This window comes from Elephas maximus, chromosome 5, assembly GCF_024166365.1.
Source record: "Elephas maximus indicus isolate mEleMax1 chromosome 5, mEleMax1 primary haplotype, whole genome shotgun sequence".
In the NCBI taxonomy this organism is placed as follows: domain Eukaryota; kingdom Metazoa; phylum Chordata; class Mammalia; order Proboscidea; family Elephantidae; genus Elephas; species Elephas maximus.
The window spans coordinates 70,128,177-70,145,855 of record NC_064823.1 but is presented as its reverse complement, the minus strand read 5'-3'; the positions used below and the strand labels follow the sequence as shown (position 1 = coordinate 70,145,855).

General features: G+C 37.1%; 1 protein-coding gene across 8 annotated transcripts in view; it reads left to right on the top strand.

The window, feature by feature from the left end:
* Positions 1-17,679, top strand: part of ARHGAP24 (Rho GTPase activating protein 24) — a 703,232-nt gene that overhangs the window by 206,977 nt on the left and 478,576 nt on the right. Inside the window, exon 1 of one of the 8 annotated variants that reach the window (XM_049885802.1) lies at positions 8,825-9,013. The exons of 6 other annotated variants lie outside the window; for them this stretch is intronic. In XM_049885802.1, coding sequence (XP_049741759.1) covers positions 9,010-9,013 — 4 coding nt within the window. In that variant the 5' untranslated portion in view covers positions 8,825-9,009. Of the gene's footprint in view, positions 1-8,824; positions 9,014-10,624; positions 10,828-17,679 lie in introns of those variants that run through there. One more of the 8 variants, XM_049885806.1, reaches the window with a different exon arrangement.

Genomic DNA, 17,679 nt, shown 5'->3' with positions numbered 1-17,679 from the left:
CAGGTACACTTGGGGTTGGCATGAGTCAGCGTTGACTTGATAGCAACCATTATCTACTGATTGCCTCTTACGCGTCAGGCGCTGTTTCAGGTGAAGTGATACAGTCATGACCCTTACATCAAAAAAATGTCATTGCCGTTGAGCTGATTCCAACTTATATGAACCCTGTAGGACAGAGTAGAACTGCCACATAGGGTTTCCAAGGCTATAAATCTTTACAGAAACAGATGGCCACATCTTTCTCCCGTGGAGCACGGCTGATGGGTTTGAACTTCCAACTTTTTGGTTAAAACCTGAGTGCTTAAACACTGTGCCACCAGGTCTCCTCTCATGACCCTTAGTTATCCACACACAAAAAATGACATAATTACTCTCAGAGAGTAGGGCCTATTCAAACAACTGGCCATTAATAGAAGAACCACATAAATAAATATAAAATTGTGTTGGTAGCAAGTGCCATAGAGTAGAGATAAATGATAGTATTCTACGAACACGTAAAACCTTTCAATCAGAGAAGTCAGCAAGTACTTCCCTGAGGACATAACTATCAAGTATGCAGAAGTTCATTTTTCAGCCTACTTTTTTTTCTGTTATTTTGATAAATGCTTGAGGATCATTGCCTCACCTATTTACAGAGGACCTGTGCCTTGTTTGGGGGTGTATTTGCCGTAGCCTGATGGCTTATGTGCTCAGGAGGCTTACCTTTAGATGGGCGAAGTTTCAATGTTTCCCGTTCCTTTTACAGAGCATGTATCTACCTGGGATAATATGCTACATTTTATTATTGTTTAGCACCCACATCATGAGAATCAGGCCATAGATTTGTGTCTATACTTGATACATATATATTGAAGGACATATAAAAAGTGTCCTTCAATAACATATGGCACACATGTTACTGAAGGACACTTTTTCTCTAGATTAAAAAATCACTGAAAATATAATGGAATGGTGGCACGGTGGTCAAGTGCTCGGCTGTTAGCCAACAGGTTAGTGATTTGAACCCCCAGCCTCTCTGTGGGAGAAAGATGTGACAGTCTGCTTCTGTAAAGATTTACAGACTCGGAAACCCTATGGGGCAGTTCTGCTCTGTCCTATAGTGTCACTATGAGTCAGAATCAACTCAGTGGCAGTAGGTTTATAAATGGCACACATGTTACTGAAGTACACTTTTTTTAGATTAGATACAATTGTATGTCACTGAAAATATAATGGAATAGTGCTAAAAATGTAGTATTTTCCACTCTATTTTTGGTTGGTCCTTTATGTTTTGTTTTCTAGTCTGTCCCAAAAGGGTTATATACCTTGTAATTGCTCATTCAGTCTCTTGAACCCTGGTCAACACATCTACCTAATTATATTGCTGTTTCAGTGATTTAACTGGTAAACAAAAGGTATGGAGGCTTTTGATCAAAATGGAAATTTGGTGTTCAAATACCAAAAATTATACCTATTTTATGAAATAAAAAATAGCATCTATGACAATTATGACAAACAATGTTTCTTTATAACAGAAGACTTTGCATAAAATTTGTGAGCTTAAATTAACTAGATCTTTGAGTAAGACGGGGAAGAGTGAAAAGAATTGTCTTGATAAAACTGTCAATGATAAATTGCAACTAGTGTGTTAACTTAGCTGATGTGATTTGAGGGTAGTATCCTTTCGTAACCTTTTAAACATCAGTGCGTGTGTGTGTATATGTATGTATGTGTATATCACACACATATGTGCATATATATACATGTAATATAATTATAAATATGTTTAACATAAATTATAAGAATAGTTCAGATGATAATTCTTTACCAAATATCAATACTGAAAACCACACGAATTTACTAGGTCCTTGCTATGCACAATATGATAGCCCTTAGTATTCCAAGCATCTTTTGTTAGGAATCTTCTTATTATTTGTCCCACTTTCCACAAGGAGAAATTAGTCCAGAGAAAGAAAATAATCTTCACTGAGTACTATACTAAATTAGATGTTCTGTATTCTACAGTTATTTTTTACAGTCTTCTTATCATTTACATTTCAATCAGTCAACAAGCATGTATTGAACAACCCACTTTAGATTCAATTGTAGGCTAAGCATGAGGGGATTATGAGACACAATCCTTGACCTTGAGAAATTTTCCACCTGGTAGTTAAGGTGAGGCTTAGACCTAAGACATGGTTAAAGAAAAACACGCCGACTATCGATGAAAGGTCTACCCTCTTGGGCTCAGCCACTCACACTCTAACATGCTTTCTTTTTCTCTTTTGATTATTGACTCTAACTCAGGGCAGAAGGTCTCTGTTTTGAGCAAAGGAGATGTAGGACTTTAGTGTGAAAGAATATGAGCAAAAAACAATTCAACTGTAAAAATCCTTATAGAGCTGAGAGATTCCTGTAGGGAAAATAATGTTCTTCCCGCTAAATGTTGGAAGTATTCTCAGGGTAAGCTGGGTTCTTACATCTAGAAAAAAATGATTGTTTATTTGAGTTTTTCAGTTCTTCTTTTACCTGTGTCTACCTGTAGTCATCTGCAATTCCAGGGGACTTCCGTCAGGATTGTAACTGCCTCTTGGCATCACTACGTATGCTTTGCTACAAACTGCAGTATCTGGTCATTAGTAGCCAGCGTATCACTGAGCAAAACTATTTTAATTCTTGACCTTCTATCCCTAGAGACTCCTTTACACTTTGGGAATTGGGAAGACTTAAAAATAATCACGTAAACACGTTTAAAAGAAAGCATAGCTGGTGGGGCACACAAGTCACTTAATAAACTCCCCAAATTTTCCCTTGTATTTGTTTGTATTTTAACGCTGGGGTTTCCCCGCTGACTTCTGATGAACAGGCACTCTTTAAAGGTATCCACAAGGCTGGGAAGATATGCACCTAGGGAATAAACTTCCCAGTCTAAGCACAGACCGATCATTCATGTTGTGTTGGGAGAAAAGCAATTTATGCTTTCTTTACCTTGGTGACTGTTAGTAATTGAGGGGGAAAGAAAACCTGATAACATTCTTGCAAGTTTTTCCTTTCTAAGGCTTTGAGGTATAAAGTGGGCTAGGAAATGGCAGTAATATAAACACTCTGAATATTTACTAAATAGTTTTATTATCAGGTCTCAAGTGAAAAATGTAGACTCTTGCTATCTCTTATGTCCATAGAAAACTGCCTATGCAAAGCTCTTAAGGGAACAGTGTATTTTGAGTACAGTGTAGTTCGATGTTGATTACTTTCATTTTACTGTTTTGGCTTTGTATTAGGTTAAATTATAGGAAGTTGCCATATTTGCAGGTCAAAAACTATCCAATACCAACAGTTCAGTATGGATCACCCTAACCAGGGAGTTGGGAGAGAGGCATTGTAACTTATGGAATGTGATTGCCTCGGAGTGACCATCTCTAAGGCAGAAGATGATCATTAAAGCCCCATTCTCTGAACTCTGCCTCCTCTGCTGGTTGTGTTGGGTCTCAAAACCCCGAATTGACTCATAATTGAATTATTGACCTAAAAATATTGTGCAGTCCATTATCATGATTCACTGACTTTATTTTTTATGAGAGAAGAGTGGACTAGCTAAACTCTGAAGACTCTTTTCAGCTTTATGATTTCATGTTTTAGGGCATAGCTACTATGACTTAAAATCTTGAGAACATGGTATAAGTATAAAAATGTATATATCTATCCAGTTACTGTTGTCATTGTTGTTAGGTGCCATCCAGTCAGGTCCAACTCATAGCGACCCTGTGTACAACAGAACGGAATACTGTCCGGTCCTGTGCCATCCCCACAATCATTGTTATGCTTGAGCCCACTGTTGCAGCCACCAGGTCAATCTGTCTCATTGAGGGTCTTCCTCTTTTTCACTGACCCTTTACTTTACCAAGCATGATGTCCTTCTCCAGGGACTGATCCCTCCTGATAACATGTCCAAAGTATATGAGATGTAGTCTCACCATCTCATATAAGGAGCATTCTGGTTGTACTTCTTCCAAGACAGATTTGGTCATTCCTTTGGGAGTCCATACAGTATTTTTCACCAACACCGAAATTCAAAGGCATCAATTCTTCTTTTTCCAAGGATGTTTGTATAGTGTTCCTTATTCATCGGCCAGCTTTCACATGCATATGAGGCAATTGAAGACAACATGGCTTGGGTTAGTTACGCCTTAGTCTTCGAGGTGTCGTCTTTGCTTTTTAACACCTTGAAGATCTGTTTTGCAGCACATTTGCCCGATGTAATGTGTCGTTTGATTTCTTGACTGCTGCTTCCATGGATGTTGGTTGTGGATGCAAGTAAAATGAAATTCTTGACAACTTCAACCTTTTCTCTGTTAATCATGATGTTGCTTATTGGCCCAGTTGTGAGGATTTTTCTTTCCTTTATGTTGAAGTGTAATCTATACTGAAGGCTGTAGTTTTTGATCTTCATCAGTAAGTGCTTCACAACATCACAGCATCACAGCAATACACAAGCCCCCACAGTGTGACAAACTGACAGACGTGTGGGGGATTCAGTTGCTAGAAATACTCAAATTGAACAAATAATATTTTATATCAGTCTTCAAGGAACATCTGAGCTTATAATGGAAAGTTGATTTTATTATACAGTGATATAGTGCCAGAACTGTGAATACTGGCACTTAGATTTACTTTACATTTTTCATGGCCTTTGAGTTCTGATGGCTTTTTGCAAAGTGTTCTGTTTCCACTTTCCCCGTATTACTACTAATGGAAATTTAACTTATAAAATCATTGAATTTGTGGATGATTACGGGGATTGTAAATGGTAAATAAACCAGGGAATATAAAACTTTACTTACAAAATGAGAAAATATCTGCCCCTGAAAATAGGCTTCGGCACAGACTGTAAGATCTGAACCAAAAATATTTAGTTTTATGTGTATTGCAAAGCTATGAGCATAAGAGTGTTTTTGTTAGGAATAAAGATTGCTATCTATTTAGGAAACGTAGGAATTGCCTTTCTTTTTTCCAGATTTTCATTAGAACAATGAAGGTTAACAAAATAAAGTATAAGAGTAAGACAAATATTTTCAACCTGCAATTTATTATGTACTAAACTGACAAGCCATTTTACATCCTTATTTACCCATTGCCATCGAGCTGATTCCGTCGAGTTGATTCCAACTCGGAGCGACCCCATAGGATTTCCAAGGCAGTGAATCTCTATGGAAGCAGACTGCTACATTTTTCTCCTCAGGAGCCGCAGTCGATTGTTTTAACCATTGCAACACCAGGGCTCCTCATTTATTTAGACCCACTATTATGTTTTTTCAAATAACATTTCTTAACTTATATGACAATGTTTGAAAAAAATAACCTTCATAATTAAAATATAAAATCACACCAAAGCATATATTAGAAGAAAGTCTCTGAAAACTCACTTGTAAATTGAAACTAAAGCTGTTATTTTTTGCTACTTAGGCTTTGCAAGCTTAAATTACACCCTAAGAGACGTCAGGAAAAGCCTGGTGGCATAGTGGTTGAGTGCTACGGCTGCTAACCAAAAGGCTGGCAGTTCGAATCCACCAGGTGCTCCTTGGAAACTCCATGGGGCAGTTCTCCTCTGTCCTGTAGGGTTGCTATGAGTCGGAATCGACTCGATCGCAACAGGCTTGATTAGACACCAGATATTTTCATTAAATTTAAATTGGCTAGATGGAAGGAGGAGCCCTGGTGGGGCCAGTGCTTAAGAGTTTGAATCCTCCAGCCACTCCTTGGAAACCCTGTGGGACTGTTCTACTCTGTCCTGTAGGGTCTCTGTGAGTTGGAATCTACTCGATGGCACTTTTTTTTTTTTTAATGGAAGGAAGATGAGAAAAAGTCTTGCAACTCTCAAATTTCCAACATTTTCTACTACCTTCATTTTGAAGATTTGAAAGGTATTTTTTTTTTTAAAGAAGTTAGTCACTAGGTTTATGATATGGAAAATAGTTCATGTCTTTTCAAATAACCTTATTATGAGTAGAACTAATTTTCCTTGTAAACAATTTATGATATTAAAGTAAATCTGTACCAAAATAATTTAGTATTTAATATATTTAGTTTTTTAATGCAAATTTGTTATGCCTCCTTGATATACACATATATCATTATTTATAAACACAATAAAAAAATAAAAAATTAAATGTAATGCTTTTAAAATGAACATGGGACAAGGAATAACACTCAGAGGCCCATTTTAAATATTATTAATAATTCGTTATAACCAATCTTAATGGAGCACTTGCCAAGAATACTCAATTGGCTAGTTTCTTCACAGTAATCGGCAAAATAGATGAATAAGACACAGTCCTTGCTGTTCAGGTGATTAACCATCTAGAAATTGTGATCAGCCTAACTTTTCTTTTTAAATCAACATTTTTAGGGGTGTAATTTACATACAATAGAATATGCCCTTTTAAGTGTACAGTTTGATGAATTTGACAAATATATACACCCTCAAAACCATCAGCCCCAAACAAAATATAAGATATTTCCTTTACTCCAGAAATTTCCCTTGTGACCCTTTACAATCAGCTCTGGACCCAGGCAACTACTGTTTGGATTTTTTTTTTTCTCACCAGAGGTTATTTTTGCCTATTCCAGAACTTTATGTAAATGAAAACATAGAGTTATTAGGGGAGAAATCTCTGTGAATCTTTCATGATCTTCTACATCTTGGAAGCAAAAGCACTGACTTGTCTTTGTTCAGGATCGTTTTTCCAAGATGTTTATATAGTGAACAGCCTTGGAAGCTGGAGATAGTGTCTTCACCTTGAGCAAAAGGCAGGGTTGTTACCATTTAGTAAACAAAAGATAATACCTCCCTCTGGGTTAAAGATCGGGGAGGCTAAGTGCCCATTATGATTGATTCAGGTTCCCTAAGCTCTAGGTTCCCCTCCTGTTACACAACCTGCTATGTGTACAGATGTGATACTCTGGCCACTCTTATTGCTGTGAGTAATAATGTCCTCTACCTCTGGCCAGGAGTCTCATGTCTTCTGCTAGCATCCATGAAATGTATTAGCTTGCATATTGAGTAAAATCTCAGACCTTCACAGTTTTTGACAATAGTATGTGTTCTTCTGTGTCTAGTGTCTTAGATTAGCACACTGTTTTTGAGAATCATCCATGTCGTTGCATGAATTAATAAGTAGTTCCTTGAGTGGTGCAAACAGCTAAACACTCAGCTACTAACTGCAAGATTGGTGGTTCAAATCCACCCAGAGGTACCTTGGAAGAAAGGCCTGGTAATCTACTTCCAAAAGATCACATTGAAAACCATATGGTGCACAATTCTACTCTAAAACATGTGGGGTCACCATAAGTCGGAGTAGACTCAACAGCAACTACTTTTTTTTTTTTCTCTCTAAGTTGTATTAATTGTATGGTTATATCACAGCTGGTTTATCTGTTTACTTGTTGATGGGCATTTGGGTTGTTAACAGTCTGGAAGTCAAAATAAGCACATTTTCTAAGTAATAGTTATTACACTGTATATTCACTGATTCAGTAGAGGGATTTAAAAAATGCTATGAGAATACAGGAGAAAATGTGATTAATTATGCAGAAGAAAACAGAACGGGTGGACTAACATTTGGGCTAGACCCTGGAGAATGAGTCCCTATTCTCCTTGAGAAAATAAAAGGCCTGACCTACTCTCCTATTAGAAAGAAACCAGAGTTCTACTCAAATTTCTAGACTTGGAGTTTTATATATGTACTTTTATGCATAAGAATGTAAAAATATCTCTTCTCTTACAAAAGGTTTTAAGGCAGCTATGCTTCATGTGACAGCAAGGGGGTGGCCCTTCTGTAATCTAAGCCTCTTCATACTTTATTTTACTCTTCTTTCAGGCCATCATCATGAGTCACTCACTGTGGTGTGTCAAAGTTTTGGTGGGCTGGAGCAGTGTGGTCCACCCTGCCCTATGCTTAATAAATGAATAATAATAATTTAATTAATATGGGTAATTTACATTTTCCCAGTCTTATGTGGAGCGTAAATGAAAGTATCTTTAGGAAATGTTGCTATTCTTATTGAGCTACAACTTGTAACCGAAGTGAGTGTACTTGTTTGGCAACTTCAAAGCAAGTTTTTTTGAGTCTCTGGTCTTCCTTCAAACAGACAGCAGCCCTGTAGCCCCTTCGATGTAGAAATTCTCAGCAGCTACTGCCTAGCCCACACTCCAGGCTCAATGTTCTTAGTTTTCCTGCCACAGGAGAGCTCTGTTCCAGAGGACTTGGTTGATGTCTGGAGATCTGTTTCTATGCATTTTCATAATATTTATTCTTTTTAGGTAAAATCTTTAAAGAATAAAATGGCCTTCTTTAGAGACATTTGTTTGGAGTCTACTACATATCTAGTATTAAGGGGTCTCTCAAAGAAATAAATAACTTTATTATATAAATCACTATGTAATAATTTTATAAATGTATTAAAGAGGTAAAAGTAGCATCTGTGAAGTAATTAAATGCTAAGCTGTGTTGCTGACAGTAAGTACATGTTGCATTAATTGGCAATTGAGAGGCGGTATACATAGTGGTTGAGTTTAGAACCTGGAACTAAACCGCTTGGTTTAAATTCTGGCCCTATTATTTACTAGCTATGTGAACTCGGATGAGTTATTTGCTTTGAGCCTTCTTTAAAGTGGGAGTGACAGTAAGAGCATCTACTTCACATGGGTATTGTGAGGTTATGCCAGTTAAATGTATTAAAAAAAAAGACACTTATGACATTTGCTGGTACATAAAAAAATAAATAAATAAGCTGTTGCTGCTGCTGTTGTTGTTGTTATTTTAGTTGTAGTAAGTTTTAAAAACAAGAGTCCCTGTGTACTGCAAGAGGTTAAGCATTTGACTACTAACTGAAAATTGAAGGTTCTTGAAAACCCTTTAGCTCAGTTCCACTCTGCACAGCTGCGGTCACCGTGAGTCAGAGTCCACTCTACAACAACTGCGTTGGTTTTGATTTAAGTTCCAAGAAGGAAGAAGTGAGAATGAGCACTTCATGTGTGAGTCAAATTGAGTAGACTGACTTGGATGACTGCTGCACAGGGTGCTCGTTGGGGAGTAATGAATAGTAAATTGGAAAGGTAGACTGGGCTGCATTATGACACCTTAAAAATGAGGCAAAGTTTAACAGGATATACTATGTAGTTGGCAGCTACTGGAGGTTCTGGCCTGATTAAAATATATGATTGAGGATTATGAGTCTCCGGCAGCACCAAGAAGTAGGCCGTTAGAAGCTCTGGAATTGGGGAATAGAATGAAGTCATCATCTATGTATGAAGCAAAGGGGTGGCAGAGAAAGTAGGCCACAGCTGGCTAGGGTAGAGGAATGGACGGGACAGAATAAAGGAAATGTTTTAGTCATGGGCGCAGGAAGAGTATATCACTGTTAGTATAGGTGTGAGAAGGAAAATGATGATTGAATCTGGTTATTTAGTGTTGTATTGAAAAAAAAAAAAAAAACTACCGATAACTGATCTTATAAGATCCTGAATGACCTCTGAGTATCAAAGCAAAGCTGAACTGTGTTTTAGTTTTGATGGTAAAAATGAGTATTTTTCCAATTAATTGGAAATTGGCCATCTGAAATTGTCATGTGAAACAACTTTTAAGACTAAATTTCATATTGTTACATTTCATAACCATATTGTAAAGCAGTACTTTTTCTAAAACTCTTAAGATGTTTTCTCTTCCTTTTCACTCTAAGGTTGTAATTTAAGTTGTGCTGTTACTTTTGTTTTTATAAGTAATGCATCAGTGAATGTCTCCATTTCATGTTTAAATTCTTGAAATACTGAAGCAGCTGTATGAAAAGTAAATACTGCTAGAATATTTCCCCAGTGGTGTGTTAATTTTGTCTGAAACATTTTCATAACAATTTAACCTATAATTTTTTTTTTATAATGAATATCTTAGTGCCTGTTCTTTGGTCCATTATTACTTTATTCATTTATTTTTTGGAAATCCCAGTACATATAGCGTGGTAGCTTGTATAAGTGTGAAGCAATGTAGTTCAGTGAGAGAAAAACAAAATTTCAGGCTCCAGAGACAAAAAATGTACATTCACATCCCTGCTCAGATACTTGCTAGGTTTGTGAAATGAGCAGGTCACTTTAACCTCTTATTACATATACAACGGGAACTTCAGCTCTACTTTTATGGGTTTTGTCAGGATTATATGGAATTTATGGGCAGCCCTATATATGAAGATTTGTGGTTATTATTATTTTTTGCAAGGCAATGTGTCAGACATGTTAAAATATAAATGCTTTTCATTTCTTACTGTTGTCATAACTCTCTACCTTTCATCTCTCTCAGAAAATTCCATTACCATTAAAAAGTACCCTTGCTTAGTTGTCCAGCTTTTTTTTTTTTTTTTTTCCTTCAAGTTGAGCTTGGGATTTGCATGAGTAATTCCCCAGTGTCTGGGGAGACCTGACTGAGCTAAACATGTGACTACAGATATTGGTACCCAGAATAAGTGAACATGTGTTAGTCATGCTATAATGAAACTCTAAGTATTTATAACTTTGTGCTTTTCCAACACAGTACTCTACTTTCTTTTTTCTTAAGGCAAAAAATAGTTTGTCATTTTTGCTGCTAATTTTCTCTTCATAAAGGACTGAAAGTATGAGACACTAATTTTGTTTTCCCTGGGCAGAGTATAACAAGCACACTGCAGCGGGGCTGGGTTTGTTGGCTGGCCTCTGCGAGGCAAAGGCAAACAGCAGCTTCTGAGCTCTTCCACCGGACTGCTTCCAAGCTGCTGAAGGGGAAGGATCAGCAAGTCAATGTGGTGAAAATTTTGAATGAAAAGGTCTGTCAAGTCTTACAGTTTTAAAAATAAAAACTCAAAATGAAATGAATGTACAAAATATCGAGAAAATAAATATTGGTGATAGACTACTATGTATATAACACATCTATATATATATTAAAAATTTTTTTTTACATATATGTATATATGTCAAAATATAGGTACTAAATATTGGCATGAAGAATAAACTGATATTTTATTTAAAAAAATAAGAGTTTTATGACAGATCATTTTTTCTTATGGAAGTTTTCAGTGTATGCAGCTATTGTGTGCTAGGGTTTTTAATGTGACATTCTAAAGACAAAGCAGAGTTCTGGTGGAGAACACACCACCTAGGCCCTAACTCCTGGTTGTTTTGAAACAGCCACTTGCTAGCAGTAGGAAAGTGGGTAACTTATTCACCTTTCTCTAGTTTTTTCTTTCATAAAGTGGAAATAACAATAGTACTCACTTCATAGACTGGTTATGAGGATTAAATGAACACACACACACATACACCAATATATATATATATATATAAACAAAAACCCGTTGCTGTCGAGTGGATTCCGACTCATAGCAACCCTATAGGACTGAGTAGAACTGCCCCATAGGCCTCTGAACACCTGGTGGATTCGAACTGCAGAACTTTTGGCTAGCAGGTGTAGCTCTTAACTGCTATGCCACCAGGGTTTCCATATATATATATATACATATGTATGTATATATAATATACGTATATGTTGTAAGGTGTTGTCATCAGTTCCAACTCACGTATGTGTGTGTGTATGTGTAACATGTATATATCGTTTAGAACAGTGAGCATATTGTATATATATTACTTAGAACAGTGAACATATTGTATATATATCACTTAGAAAAGTGATCATATTGTATCTATATCACCTAGAACAGTGAGCATATTGTAAACACTATATGTTATTTATTAAATAAATAAAGTCATAGTTTTAACTAAAATGAAAGAGAACAGCTTATAGAATTTCCAGTGGTAGTCTTTTTGTGTGTGTGTGTGTGTCTTTTCTTTTAATAGCCTTCTAAATTACGGCACAGAATTTTCTTAGAAAATAGAGAACATCCTAAATTGGCATAGCAGTTTAATAAAGAACGTTGGGAGTAGAATGAGACTTCTATTCTATTTAGTTTTACTTCTGAAAGTCTTAACCCTGACTGAACTGGAAAAGTGTATCCTAGTAATTATGTAACAAAGGAGCACTGGTGGCACAATGGTTAAGTCGGCGGTTCAAAACCCACCAGCCACTCCTAGGGAGAAAGATGTGGTGAAAGGTCGGCGGTTCAAACCCACCAGCCGCTCCTAGGGAGAAAGATGTGGCGAAAGGTCGGCGGTTCAAACCCACCAGCCACTCCTAGGGAGAAAGATGTGGCGATCTGTTTCTGTAAAGATTTACAGCCTTGGAAACCCTGTGGAGAAGTTCTACTCTGTCCCATAGGGTCGCTATGAGTTGGAATTTGACTTGATGGCAATGGGTTTGGTTTTTGGTTTTGAGTTACGTAACATCTAGAAGTACAATGCTGTTAAAAGATAATTTCTCATAATCACAATGTTTTCGAAGTAACAGAAATCTTAGATATCTAGTAGTTTATTCAACCTCTTTATTTTGGGGTGCAGAGAACCAGGACCATGAAAATTAAATGACTTTCTCAAGGTCAGGTTAATTCCTACTGAGGCCATGTTTACAAACTGCTAGTGTTGCATGCTTTCTATTAAGGAGCCCTGGTGGTGCAACGGCTAAGTGCTTGGCTGCTAACTGAAAGGTTGGTGGTTTGATCCCACCCAGTGGCTCCCTGGGAGAAAAGACCCAGCAATCTGTTGCTGTAAAGATTACAGTCTAGAAAACCCTATGGGACAGTTCTGCTCTGTTATATACGGTCACTGTGAGTCAGAATTGACCCAATGGCACAACAGCAACACCCTTCGTATTACAGCAGAATTACTTGAAACCCATGCTGTGGTCCAGTGAAGAACATAATTTGTATCTCCTTTATATCTGCTTACAGTGAGCCACAGGTATTGCTCATTGTCTATATATATACTTTCATACTTATGAGTTAATTGCAAGAATAGTCATAGGAACTCCTAAACAATCTTTGTACAGATTCACTAATTGTTTACATTCTTTTCCATGCACTTTATCATTCTGTCTGTATCTGTTTGTCTATTTGATTTTTTTTCCTGAATTGTTTAGAATTAGTTGGAGACATTATGTCCTTTTACCCCTAAATACTTGAGTGTGTATTTCCTAAGAACAAAGACACTCTCTTACATAACCACAGTTATCAAATGATCAAAATCAGAAAATTTAACATTGACACAATAATATTATGTAATCCATAGTTTATACTAAAATTTTATCAATTTTCTCAAAAATATCCTCTCTCTGTATTTTTTTCCAGTTCAGGATCCAGGCCAGAATCAAGCATGTGTTCAGTTGTCCTTTCTCTGTAGTTCATCTGGAACAGCTCCTCATCTTTCTTGGTCTGGAAATTTTTGAAAAGTACAGACAAGTTATTTCATAGATTGTACTTTGTGGGGTGAAGGACCTAGTTTTATCCTAAGTAACATTGCCTTTGTCTTTGGCTTAGGGGAAATAACCTTTAGAGTAATTGAGGGGCCTTGGTCTAGGATTTTCAGACCACACCTGAGGATTTGTGCTGGTAAGTGGGGGCTGGACAGACCAGAAAAGATTCACCTGAGAGGCTTTTAGAGTTAAGAGGCATGATGTGGCCTATCATGCAGGACTGGCCAATAAAAGCCCTGAACAGGAAGGCTCAGAGAGTTTCCTTGTTGGTAAGAACATCTGCTCTTGGGAGGGTAGTATGTCTATCGGAGCATGAAAGCTCTGCATCAGAAATCCTCCCAGACCTCACCCTACGTGCCTCTTTGCATCTTTTTTGATTATAACAAATCTGTAGCCATAAGTATGGTGTAAAAAAATCGGTTGCCATCAAGTTGATTCAATTGACTCATAGCGACCCTACAGGACAGAGCAGAACTGACCCACAGGATTCCCAAGGAGCAGCTGGTGGATTCAAACTGCCAACCTTTTGGTTAGCAGCCAAGCTCTTAACCACTGCACCACCAGGGCCCCAAGTATACTCTTTGTGAATTAAAACAGTGAATTATTGAACCTAAAGGGATAGTAGGAACTAGCAGGTAAGAAAGTAAGGACATCATGTGGACTCTTCAGCATGTGGCTGACATCTGCCTATTTGGCAATCTAAAGGACAATGTCCTTTTAACTTTAGCTGACCTATCATTGAGTGGCCAGGGTCACAGAAAGAGTATGTGAGAGAGAACTGCAGGGGTGGCTGGCGATGAGGATGGAGAAGTGAGAATGTGAAGTCTGGAATTTGAGGATTGGATTCATGCTAGTCCTTACCGTGCTCACTTCAGTTTGAGTTTGTCTAATGTTTCCTCATGATTAGATTCAGCTATGTGATTTTGGCAGAAATACCACCGAAGTCATATTATGTCTTTTTCAATGCATCATGTTAGGAGACATATGATGACAGTTTATTCCAATATTTATGATATAAACTTTGTTCACAAGGTGTCTGCCTGGTTTCTCCACAGTAAAGTTCCTATTTTCCTCTTTGTAAATAATGATTAATTTGTGGGGAGATACTTTGAGATTATAGAAATATCTTATTCCTCATCAAATTTTTACCACTAGTTTTTGCATACCTTTGTAAGTTTATAACTCAGTTATTCCTTCCATATTTATTAATATTCTGTTGAAAGGAAAAGCTTTCTCATGTCTTTCTTCTTTCCTTTCTCACTCTCTCTCTCTTATTATATCAGCAAGACCCAAGAATTGAATTCTTGTTTTATTCTATGAGTATGGTTCATAACAATTACTGTTTATTCAGATGTTCAAATTACCCCAGATTTGGCCCATGAAAGCCATGCTAAGCTTGTTCCTGTGTCCTTTTGACACTCCCATTATTCTCTGAATACTTCCTTACTTTCTGGTACATGTCAGTCTAGAATCATTTTGGACTTTTCCTGCTGTATCCCTGGAATCAAATTTTAATCCAAATAGCCCTAATTCCTTTCAGAAGTGAATGGCATTTAGAAGTCAGAATCTGGATGCGAGGTGCACTCATTGCTCTTAGTGTGTTATTATTTCTAGGCTCTCTCAAGGAACAGCATTAATAAACATATGTCTAAATTTATTTCTGTATCCACTTACGCATTAAAAACCATAAGTTTAGACTGATACTTCCAATTCCAATTTCATACCACAGGATACATTCTAGTCTTCCCCCTTCCGTGTTTGTAAATTCCTTTCCAACAGTCGAAACCTGGGCTCCTGCTATGCTCAATATGTATATACTCATTTGCCCAGCCTAGAATGTATATAGAAGGTAATTCCAGAATTGGTATCCCATATCCACATTATAAAGAAAACCTACTAACTAGAACTTAATATTTTTTAGAGTTTTTTAAAAAATAAAATGTATATACAGTGAAATATACAAGTCTGAAGTGTACAGTTCATGAATTTAGACAAATGTCTACAGTCATGTAACTCATGTCCCTATCAAGACGTGATGTTTCCATCATCTTAGAAAGTTTCTATGTGCCTCTTTCTAGCCAATATCCACTTTCTCAAGAGTAACCATTTTTCTAATTTCTATGACCATATATTCATTTTGCCTCTCCTAGAATGTCATATATATGGGATAATGCAGTGTATACTATTTTGTATCTGACTTCTTTCACTCATTATATGACTGTGGCATTCATCATTGTTGTTATATATATCCCAAAGTTTGTTTCTTTTTATTTCTATATCACTGTATGATTATATCACAATTTGTTTATCTATACACATGTTGATGGGCATTATTTAGGTTACTTGCAATTAAGGACTGATATAAGTAAATTTTTTGTGGACATGTGGGCTCCATTTCTCTTGGTTAAATGCCTAGGAGTGGAATTTCTTAGTTTTTTTATGTAGGGGTATGTTTTGCAGAGAGCGTCACTCTGTGTGATGACTGCTGTGAGCCCCCAATGCTCGTCTTTCCAGTGTCTCCATATCAGTCTAATGATGGACTCCACTTGACACTGCTTAGGTCATATCCATTCCCTGGGCCAGACATTATTGCTACGGAGCTCGTGTCCTCTAAGTAATCAAGTTCATCCCCATCCCTATAGTAGTGAGGTTGTGGAGCAGGGTGGCGGTACTCAGTAGAATAACATGGTATGAGGAAGAGGGGGTTACCTAGAGCTAGGCTCATGAGCATTCCAAATAATTCCTATTTTTTAAAAATGACTTTTAGCATATAGGATTTATTCGTCTTTCACAAACTGCTAATTAAATTTATTCAGGTGAAACTTTGCAGTAAATCTAGGTTGCAATTCAGCTTATCAAAAACTAAAGTGTTAATTAAGTAGACAATTTGAAGAAGCAAGATGTGTCCCATTTATATGAGGTACATAAGACAGAAAAGAATGAAAAGACCAAAATGGATGTCAGAAGAGACTCTGAAACTTGCTCTTGAACTTCGGGTAGCTAAAGCAAAAGGAAGAAATGGTGAAGTAAAAGAACTGAACAGAAGATTTCAAAGAGAGGCTCAAGAAAACAAAAATCTTCACAACTGGACCAATAAACAACATCATGATAAATGGACAAAAGGTTGAAGTTTTCCAGGATTTCATTTTGCTTGAATCCACAGTCAGCACCTATGGAAGCTGCAGTCAAGAAATCAAAAGACACATTGCATTTGGCAAATCTGCTGCAAAAGACTTCTTTAAAAAAATGTTGAAAAGCAAGGATGTAACCTTGAAGACTAAGGTGCACCTGACCCAAGCCATGGTATTTTCAGTTGCATCATATGCGTGTGAAAGCTGGACAATGAATGAGGAAGACTGAAGAAGAATTGATGCCTTTTAATTGTGGTATTGGTGAAGAGTATTGAATGTACCAGGGACTGCCAAAAGATTGAAAAAATCTGTTTTGGAAGAAGTACAACCGGAATGCTCATTGGAAACAAGGATGGCGAGACTACGTTTCACATACTTTGGATATGTTATCAGGAGGGATAAGTCCCTAGAGAAGGATATCATGCTTGGTAAAGTGAGGGCCAGCGAAAAAGAGGAGTACCCTCAACAAAATGAATTGACACAGTGGCTGCAGCAAGGGGCTCAAGCGCAGCAATGGTTGTGAGGACAGCACAGGACTGGGCAGTGTTTTGTTTTACTGTGCATAGGGTCAGTACGAGTCAGAATTGACTCGATGGCACCTAACAAGAACACAACAAATATATATATATATATATATATATATATATATATATATATATATATATATATTCACACATATACACACACACATCCCATTGCTGCTGAGTCAATTCTGACTCATAGCGACTCTTCAAGACAGAGTAGAACTGCCCTGTAGCGTTTCCAAAGGGCAGCTGGTGGATTTGAACTGCCAACCTTTTGGTTAGCTGCCATAGCTCTTAACCACTGTGCCACCAAGACTCCACACACATGTGTATGAGTTATATATTATACTTCATGAAAGATCACAGCTTAACATATCAAAATCCACCATGATATGAATGATGCTAAATAAAGAGATACAGCAATCAGATTGTTTTTCATTTTGATGTCTTCTCCCCACCTTCCTTAAACTCTAGTGAGAAAATTGTATTGTCAGTACTTCAATATAACAACCATTAGTAGAGCAACTGTGGTTCAGTGATTAGGGCAAGATTTATATACTTAGAGGGTCTAGTAATTTTCCTGTGCTTATAAATAAGTCTGATGATGTTCAACTCCCAGGATTAATTGACAAAGACGAAGCAGTCCTCATTGGAAATCAT